We start from the raw sequence: 10,559 nt of genomic DNA on the forward strand, positions 1-10,559 counted from the left end.
ATTGTTTAATAACTTTATATTGAGACCAAGACGTAAAGTACACAGTTAAATAATAAAACGTACGTTCAACTTCTGCCTAAGCGCCTGTTTTGTGTCAGTAGCTATCAGAATCGTGTATGCTGAATAATCCAATGAAACCGTAAGTGAAGACAATATTATAGTCAATGAAAATACTATTAATTCGATACTTATTCTAACATATGATTGATTATAAATGAGGAGCTAATAATTTACTGTGCAAAAAGTAGTCATCAAATAACAATTCATTAAACTTATTTTAGCTCCGGTTTCACTGCTTCTAAATCAGTAGTGTTCAACCTATTAGGTGGCAATTTGATGGTTTCTTCACACATTTACTGTAGAAAAAATTGAAGTGTAAACATGGAAACATAGAAACTGTAGTGTAAATTATTCGGCACACACAAAAAAAATAACGGGCAGATCATTTAACTCGCACGATTTCTTCAAAATAATCCAATATTAATTTACACGTATAACAATGTTACTGTACAAAGACTATACACGAAAGAAATACTTGACTAATGACACTAGATTTTCAAATATTCAAAATATTTTGATTAATAACAGCAAATTCGCACGGTCTGTTCCCACGGCGCGGAGGCGTAGGTGAGGGTATTTATTTTAACATTTATAAACAGCACAAATGTGTTAATTAGCAGGATTTTGATTGAAAACATAATCGAAACTTTAAATAAGCAATTTTCATACAGTTTTAAAAATTGAAAGATAAAAAAAAATATTTAACTGATTTGTTACATAATTCTGAACTTTTGGTGATACAGATTAATTGAAATAGTCACAAGTAAGTCATAGAGATTATAGTTTAAGCTCATAGGCTAAAATTCTACGCAATTAGCGGTATTAGTTGTCAGTGATCGTATGAGTAAGATATGGTTTTATTTATGTAAGTATGAATACAATACTCAATTTAACAAAGTAGAATATGAATTTCTCTTAGCTTACGACATGTAGCATAAAAAAAAGTTCATTAATCATTAATCAATACATAACATATATGTGTTCTTAGAGTGTTGTACAATAGCGAGTCGTATGTTCAAGATACGATCCATCTGTTCGACATCGTAATCGGGTAAAAAGGTCGTAAACTGAAACTATGTAGTCTGGCAAACGGTGACCCCACCGCATAGATGTACAAAAGGTTACTGGTTTCGTCACACTCATTTTGTAACCGTTTTAAATGACGATGGTTCACAACACTCGTCCAGAGTGCCGTACACTCTGTCATTCGTCGCACGACAATAGTCGTTGCGTAATCTATAAAACAAACTTGGAATCTTATGCTTATTGCTCATTCGAGTTCATAATCATTCAAGGCCGTGTGTGCAATTTAGAAAAAATACATTATCTGTCGTTTTAAATGTATTATTATCTACGTGATCGTTTGCCGCCAATGTCATCAGTGGCTTGTTGTTGCAGCTTGAGATAATTTACTACGACGTTATGGTAATTTTAATTAAAGGAATGTTTTATGTTTCCGGAAACTACTATCTTAGGTACTGGCCGACGAGATCTTTCATTTGCTATATCGTTAACTACAACAGAGTCAGGGCCGGAATCCCCAGTTTCATATGAATGTCAGGCAGAACATAGATTAATATTAGCATCGGATGACATATGAAACAATCCCACAAAATACTCTGGCTAAGTTTTGGTTTTCAATTTGTTTGGTGGTGAAAATGGCCGTCAGAACTATGATTACCAAAATCATTTTGGCAAGTATATAATTATGCGGTTGATTGTATCATACAATTAAAGTGCCGAATAACAATATGATTAATTACCGGTCAGTCACAAGAATCATCGTGATAAGTGAAGGTTGCAATACACAAATATAATTGAACAGTTATGTGTGTAACATAAACGGATGCGAGAACCTTCGCGACCAACTCTGTGTGCGCTGGCATTTAGATACATTTACGAAACACACATTGAACACTAGCTGTGTGAAATTTCTAAGCCTAATGTTTTTGCACTAATGTGTAAATGAATTTTATAGTGCTATAACGTTACAAAGGAATATTATAGGACGTTAACAATTGCCGCAAGTGAAGAAAATGTACATTATTGTCCAAAGAACAAAATGTTTCCACTATAGTGAATATGCAGGATGGTCTAAAGACTTTTAAGGAGATACTGTCACAATATTAAATAATATAATCTTTCAAGTAGAACGTAAGTTTAATGTTGACAGATTGAAATGTAGTGATAGTAGAATATTAGCGATGTCTGAAAAAATAAACAGTAAAACCTAATAACGACATGATTCACTCTAATAGAATCTATAAAAAAAACTGCTGTAATAAGTAGTGTACTTTAAAACAATATTCCTAATGAGGTTCTCAAAAAAAGAACTCAAAAAATGTACACGCGATAAGTTGATTGTTAGATTTCGTAGCGTTCGTGATGTGCTACCAGTCGGCCTTGTGTGCTAGTAAACACGTAGTTCCTCTGTCATCAAATAACAATAAACGAAACACTAGTAAATCGTTTAGTTTTACTAAACACATTGGTCTTAACTACTTTCTGTATTAGTTAAAAGGTAACTTTCTTTTTGTTTAGGTTCTGAAAATAAAAGTAACTGTGCATTAATTTTTGGTCGATGTCATTAGTTACAGCTTTCTTCCTTTTATTAGAATTTCAGCTGTTTTTTTTTAGTTTTTCATATTAGAATCGAATCAACGATGCTTGTTGCAAGCGTTCAGCTTGTACTTTATATATTGTGATATTTGCGCTGCATTGAGAAAGTTTCAGTTAAGTTCTTGGACGAAAACAATGGTAAGATAGATCAAACAGCATATTTTAATGCGCGGTAAAAATCATTTATAGCATATTAATTGTCATCAAATATCCTCAACCATTTTTTAAAATTTGAGACTATATAATTGACTAATATTCAAAATAGTTGCGTAAATGAGCGATTAATTAATATTCGTACAAGATTATGCATTTTGTTGATCCAATAACAATTACAATATCGATATAAACTTAAGGCAGTAACATAAATAAAACTATTAAATTGAAATTGTATACTTAATTATATTATTTATGGTCTTTTTTTGTATTTAAGAATTAATTTGCTAAATTAAAACATATTTGACACATTCCGTTGCATAAAATTATTCTATTTTAAATATATTATTTTATATTGATATTCACGGTTCATGAAATCAATATAAACTTTATTCGAGTGTATGTTTCTTTCTACACGTAAATTTTCATTTTATCAGTTGCTTGTACTAGTACAGAGCTCCCGTACAGAGAAAGGAAAGAGGTGTGATTTTATATTTGTACATAATAATATTTATGTAAGATGAAAAAAATAACAATCTGTGAATTAAAGATAAAAACAAAAGCTGCTGAAAAAACTAAAATGTCACTGAATCGGTATGTTTTACTAAAGACAGAAGAAATAATTTGTAATAACATACGGAATCCTATAAAAATACAAACTAAGATGCGGCTCCACCCGCGTGGACATCGTTTTTTACAAAACGGTAGTCTGTGGTAAAAGCATAAAATTACCCCTGATCCTTCCTTATCACATGATGAAAATCGGTTTAGAGGTTTAGTACTAAAAGCTAAACAGACAGACAGTTGCTTTTATAATATTAGTACCTATAGATGATCAAAATAATAATATTCAGTTTTCCTTGTGTAAGGCTGTACAAATATTCCATAACTCCTTCTATCGTAATAACTTAAACTGTTCTTGGATAAGGTGCTTAATCATAAGCCGGCGATGTAGCGTAATTAAATAGACAAAGCTGTGAGATATTGAGCAATCACTCATTATTGCGCATAATTTGACATTTAACGGCTTGTAGCAATATTGTGTTAAGTACGTAATCGTTATTTTTATTCGATAAGGCGGATTAAAAGAATACCACTAGTAAGGAAAGAAGTGTTAAACAAATATGTGTGAAATGCATAATATGACGTCTAACTGTTAAATATAAGTTGAAACGCGTTTTAACTATAAAATAATAATGAATTGTCATTTTATCATAGCATCTAGTGCGCTATAACATTAAGAACACGCTTTCACAATAAAGCTATTAAATGGCCAATGGTGGAAAATAAATCCGAGTAAAAAGAAGAAAAACAATTATTAAATATATTTATCTATTATTCTTATCTTATTTGATAATCATACTAGATTTTAAGTAAAGAGTAACAAGATGTTAGGGATAAAAGAAAGATAGGTAATAAGGGAAGTAATAGCTGTGATCAATAGATGGCGTTGTAGCAGAATTTTACCTCGCGCTATGGCGTCGTAAGAGGTGCGGGAATCAGGCTTCTAAATCGAAAAAGTTTGAAAAACCACAACCGAGAGCATAATATATTTTTGAAGAAAAAACTACCCTTTCCTTTTTGTTCTACAGTTATTTTGGAAATTACTTTCATAAAGCAAAAATTGTGGTATTTTTACATTTCTTGGAAGGAAATATATTTGCCAACAAAGTTTGGGCGGAATCGATTTAGTTGAAATTTGTATTTAAACAAATCGCTTTATATATTTAAGCTGCTTCTTATTTTTTTATAAATGTTGGAGAACAAACATATAGATTGTTCTCCTATAGCGTATAGATTTTTAATAGTTCGTATAAAATTAAGTATTGAAATTGTGCACGGTACGGAATAAATAATGTCCATCGTTTGATCTCAGAGCCTCGCATGGTTCCGGGGTCAAATTGAGCACGTTTTGAAACTCAAATTGGATAAGTAGCTACCTCTCTACTGTATTATAACTCTATTGAATTGAACAACTATTAATAACTGGCTATAATTTCATTAAAAAATGATTTTCAATCCATTCATATTTTAATTTAATATCTCAATCTCTTAGAATAATTTCATATTTTATCTTACAATCGGCTATGGACTATTTACATGTTTATTAAATGTTTAGTATGTAGATTGAAGAGTAGTGTACTAACAAAAGTAAAGTCCTAAATTCGTTGTAATTTTGCCCATTGGTTACTTATTTTCTAAAGTGATTTTTTGTGGGGGTAATGTGCATGCAAAATGAAAAATCAGTAAATATTTATCAAAATAAGATTTTTACTTCTTGATAAACGTTTATATTACAAAAAATATAAAAAGTACAAAAGACGTCCTTATGGCACGTGAATTTTGTCGGATGATCCCTCGATATGTCAAGGCATACTGAGATCTCGTGTTCAAGTGTGTACTGACTTTTTATCTGTTGTGTGGAGTATTAACTATTTACAAGGTACTCGAGGGGGTTTCTACTGTCCTAGGGAGGTCTTGGGCTGGAAGCCGTTGGGGCCGGCGGTGAAGGTGACGGTGTAGTGCTTGCCGTCAGGAGCGACGTACGCGTACTGACCGGTCACTGTAAGAGCTGCGTTTTCTGACTGAGGGTTGTCCAACTTGCCTTCCTCTTGCCTGGATGTGCCATCGCTGGTTTCGTAACTATAGAACAAAATGAGTTTATAATTTTTGTAATGTCATTTTTTGGATTAACCGATGTCAGATTTTATTTTCCAGGTTTATTGTAATTTTATATAAAAAAGTGGTTATAAAGAAATGTATAAACATTTAAAAGTATGTAAAATAGTTATTTGGCCTGCATTTAATTGCTAGCTAGTTAAATGAGTTCAGTCCCTATAAAAGACATCAACGCGCGCTCTAATTTAGGTTGTTTTTTAACATTTTGTATTGCCGACAATGAGTTTTCAACAGATGTTTATTTAATCATAATAAACTACTAAATAGGCTTATGATAGTCTGAGTGATGTATTCTCTATCTGATTATATATTCAACTTTCATATTGCGTAATTAAAACCCTACGTAGAGCTTTGTTAAGTGATACTTAAAAAGGTTATATTCATGATATTTTTATGGCTTGCCAACATTGTATAATGGTATGTGGTTATGCAACAAAGGGTCATCACCTCTTCTCAACTGGGTTCGTTTAGCAACAATAGCTGCATTTCATTTACGATTGGAGTAGATAATTGGTGTTTATATCAGTCTGTATGATATATATGTGACTATATGTTTATATAGTCAAATAAATACCTTGTATTTTTTTTACTTGCGCAAAATTTCAATTTTCACTATTTACGTTAAAGGTATTACATTTTTAGTATGAGTAAAATTTTAATAATCAGACAAAGTTATGTAACAGAACCAAAACTATTTTACCGTGATCATTTGATCTTTGAATTCTACAGTGGACTTCAAAAATAGTGAAAGAAAGTTTTAAAGCAGTTGTTATCTTACGCAAAGCTGTAGCCATCAGGCTCGACGTTGCTATCGAAGCGCAGGATCTGCACGTCTTGCGGGTTCTGCTGCGGCGCGGCAGCGCACACCGCGACCAACACACACACTACTGTCACCTGTAAATATATACATTATATTAGTACTGTGGAGCCTTAATGTCAAATTCTCATCTAAGTAAATAAATAAGTACCGCCCGCTTTCTGACTTGAAGCATTTTTTTAAAATAACTGTCTGAAAGAGCTTTTCTTCCTAAAGCTCTTTCAAGCAGCAATTTAATACTATGTTGTAGTTTTGCATGCTGAAATGTCTGCTGTATTCATTTACACAGAGGTTTAATCATTATGTTGGTCACTGTAAATGCCTAAAAATTTGCTCACAATGGCGAATTTGTTCGCGATAATAGTTTTCGCTATAATATTTCTTATTTAATGAAGCATGTATTTTTCAATTAAATGTCTCATAATAGTTTTGTTTATTATTTCTTAACTAATGTACTCCTTAAATTTTCCACACACTAAGTCGTTAAGTTACTCGGCACCTCAAACTGGCTAGTTGCAATTTAATAGGCATATAAACACACGCTCGTAACTCATACATTACTGTATGTAATCGTTTGTCGCCAAACAATTGCGTAACGTATGCACAAGTCGTAACCTATTAATACAACACCTCTTTGTTTAATAATAAACAAAAATCATCTGCATTCAAGATTTTTAGCAAGAAACGTTTTCTAGGGATGATTCTCAAAAAACAGGCTTTTTCACAAACTAAGAATTTTTTTAATCGGACCAGTAATTGCCGAGATTAATTACCCTTTTTATTCAACCCTCTAATACAAATTTTCCTTTTAGAGTTTTATAGTATATTAATTATGAATGTTAGTGGATTGTAGAATTAAGCTAGTATGGATAAACTCCTTTCAATATTTGTTCTAAATGTTATCACTGAGGTAGCGAGAGTGCACGGTTGAACAGATGACCCGATTGTTGCGACTGTTAGAAATACAGAACCTTTAAATATGTTAAGTATGTTAAACCGGGTTAAGTATGTTAACGTTTCAGATCGTTTTGTGCCAAACCGTGGGTCATAATTATACACAACGTAGACACAAAAATAAATATTGGTAAAAGTAAGGATTTAAATTACGTGTGTTTCAACTAAGTCTAGTTTTAATGTCGATGCGTATGTCAGCACATCATTTCGTTGGTTATAATCCCGGTAATTACGCGTCCAACCGATTGCAGCGACTGAACGTTCAGATAAAAACTTTAACAACACTTGCCCTTTCAGTTCAATTAACGTTTACAAATACCACACACATAGACTCGGACTTAGTAACGATGAACACAGGCTGTTACGATAATGAGAGAAGTATTGCAGCGCGAGCCAGAGGTCAGGAATCATCAAGTCACTCCGGTATGACACCTCCACCCATTGTTTTTGCGCATCTAACGATCATTACTACACCTTACCGAGATGCATCACAAAAGCCACGACACACTTTCGCAACGTCCATAACGAGTAATTATAAATTTAAACATTTGAAGCACATAATTTTCGAGTCTTCGGTACTTATCGTAATTATTATATTTAAGTAAAAATAAAAAAAATAATTTCGACTCACGTATTTGAGCATGATGCTTAGTATTCGTCTTGAGTTCAAACTAACGAATGAGTAACTAGTGTAAGATCGTTCATTTTATATATATCCCGAGTTGCAAGCACTTGCAGAAGGCTGACATCATGTGAGGATGGGTCGCGGTGACGCGCTCCTCGCTCCACTCTACACCCAATAGACCTCAGCACTTTTTTATGAACTTTGGACATGGCCACAAGTCAAATGTCTAATCAACAATACCATTATTCGCGATATGTTTGCCAATCATTGGTATTTAATCAATAGTAACGTAATTGTTGGTATATTGTGTGCGTTTAAACTCTACAGATTATCATAGGATCTTTAATTTTGGTTCGTGAATTTGAATTAGGCCGGGCGGAGCTAAAGCGTGACATTTATGTAGATATCATATTTTTTTGATATTTACAGGAAATAGTAGTCGAACCTTTAATAGCAGCAAAATCATAGTAATTGGATGCTTTGTCGATTAAATTGTCCATATTATGTGTATTTGAATGAGCTGCGGTAAATACACAATTAAAACGTAAACAGAGTTATAGTTTTTCTGTCATCACGACGTTAATAATGAGGCTCATCCATAATATTGTGATGTTTATTATAATAATGAATAAATCTATTTTAAACGTCGTAAGTATATTTTTTATCTACCATTGTAACGATGTAATTAAAAGAGAATTATTCCCTTATAGACTATCTATTTATCAAATGCATGAATAACATAAGTCTCTTTTTTATATCCAGACGGTTTAGCAAAAAGTTGATGCATTTTATGGAGGTTAATCCTAATACCTAGACAAATGCATTCAGAAGTTGTTGGTTACATATGACGTAGTTTACCAAAAATATAATTGAATATAAAAAGTAAACGGAATCATGACAGACAGATTAAGAAATAGTACGTGAGTGAAAACACAATGGGTTCGTTTGAAAGCTTCATATCATTGTCATTATGACACACGTTTGTTAAAGCTCTGTACACTGTTCTAGGAATAGTGAGAAAAAGATAATCTTGAAATCTTCGAGATTTACTTTACTCCAAACGTCTAGGTTACGATTGATGTTAGATATAATGTGTGACAAGAATTTGCGACATCTCGCTATTGTTTACAAGTCGCGCTTGAAAACTAACAATATTGTTTAATGAGGCTAATATATCCAGAATAGTCTGTTATTTGATTTTCATATGATATGAGACTGTGTGATAAAACAGAGGCGACAAATAATAGAATGTAAAGTTAAAAAAGGCGATTTTCTGTAATTGGGTATTATATTATGCGTATTATTATTATGTATGTATATTATTATATATGTATATTATTAGTATGGGTATTATAAGTGTTGAAATAAAATATAACTAGTTGATCATCGTATCGAGCTGATTATGAAGGTACATAACAATTACCACAAGAACATAATTATGACAGGTCATGATCTAATAGTAATAAATGGTAAAGTCATTTATGGTTTAAATCAAAAACGATTTCTATAGGTAAGCTAAATTTATACTGCACTGACTGACCCCTACATTAGGGTAAAGGCAAAAAGAAGACAAATAAATCTCCTTGATAAGATTACCGATAAGTTTGAACAAAACAATTTGATTATTCTCGACATGATACGTGAAGGAATGCACTACAAAATACTGCGCCGGATTTTCTGAATAAATATTTTACGTGGATCTATAAAGTTACACTAAATTTAATTTTACAAGTTATTCTATACTTGAGCTTTTGCTTGGCCGTTATCACTACAAATTAACGAATCCGAAGAATCTCTACATTTCACAAGAGCCGGTAAGCCACCTTTGCCATCGTGCCATTTCAAACTTTGTTAAGTTTTATTGCTCATTATATATTTATAATTTATAAATATCTAGTAACATCTTGAGTTATGTAATGCTTGTTTACTAACTACAATCATGAATAAAACATAATTGCGTAATTATTATAAAACAATATAAATACTAATTGGCAATCGGCGTGAGAACTTTGGAAAAATCGGTCGAGATCATCCGTGTAATATTTTTTTCTAGTAAACTTTTAGTATTATTTAAAGATCGAACGGCTGGTTTTTGCAGCAAAACAGTAGCTAGCTTTCGACCTTCTAAACCATATATTTTAATAAGGCATTTAACTCTTTGCGCATATCTAAAGAACCATATTTTCAAGAGAATTTCAAACTTTAACCAATTCGATAGTATGAAACCAAAGGTCGTTTTCGCGCTTTTGGATCTGAAATTCACACATTCACATGAATATTTTTTTATAATAGTATTTTACAGCAAGTCAAAATATTAATTTAATATAATGATTGTTTTGAACTCGAAATAAATTGAAACGATTATTTAAGGACCTTCACGCTCTTCAAACTAATACTGTGTATCAAAATGAGTTAGAATAAAACCAAGAATTGGCTTCAATCTTACAATTATTTTTATTGCGTGCTTAATTCTCAGCACGTTGCGGTTTGGTCATTACGCTAATATTTGCGTTACAGTATTTTACAACTGGTGCAGTTAATGATTGTTTTATTCGAGTTCGCTTTAACACTATTTTAGATCTAGGAATTATAAGTAAGAAAAGCTAACGTTGGAGTATGCAGTGTTCGTATATAGACTGAAATTGTTCACAC

General features: G+C 32.1%; 1 protein-coding gene across 1 annotated transcript; it reads right to left on the bottom strand.

Moving 5' to 3' along the window:
• Positions 1–5,083: 5,083 nt before the first annotated feature.
• On the bottom strand, positions 5,084–8,051 carry LOC142972956 (endocuticle structural glycoprotein ABD-5-like). The gene is made up of 3 exons (XM_076114423.1): positions 7,914–8,051; positions 6,290–6,405; positions 5,084–5,475 (listed from the first exon to the last, which is right to left on the bottom strand). Exons 1-3 carry the CDS (start codon positions 7,923–7,925, stop codon positions 5,292–5,294), a joined length of 312 nt encoding a protein of 103 aa, XP_075970538.1. The 5' UTR covers positions 7,926–8,051; the 3' UTR covers positions 5,084–5,291.
• Positions 8,052–10,559: the final 2,508 nt, after the last annotated feature.

This window comes from Anticarsia gemmatalis, chromosome 5 (genome assembly GCF_050436995.1).
Source record: "Anticarsia gemmatalis isolate Benzon Research Colony breed Stoneville strain chromosome 5, ilAntGemm2 primary, whole genome shotgun sequence".
Classification (NCBI taxonomy): domain Eukaryota; kingdom Metazoa; phylum Arthropoda; class Insecta; order Lepidoptera; family Erebidae; genus Anticarsia; species Anticarsia gemmatalis.

What these genes read in the sequence shown, in the direction of transcription:
- LOC142972956 (XM_076114423.1), bottom strand. An exon ending in CCTGATGGCTACAGCTTTGC is followed by an intron (nt 5,476 to 6,289) that starts GTAAGATAACAA and finishes TTTGTTCTATAG; the next exon opens with TTACGAAACCAGCGATGGCA.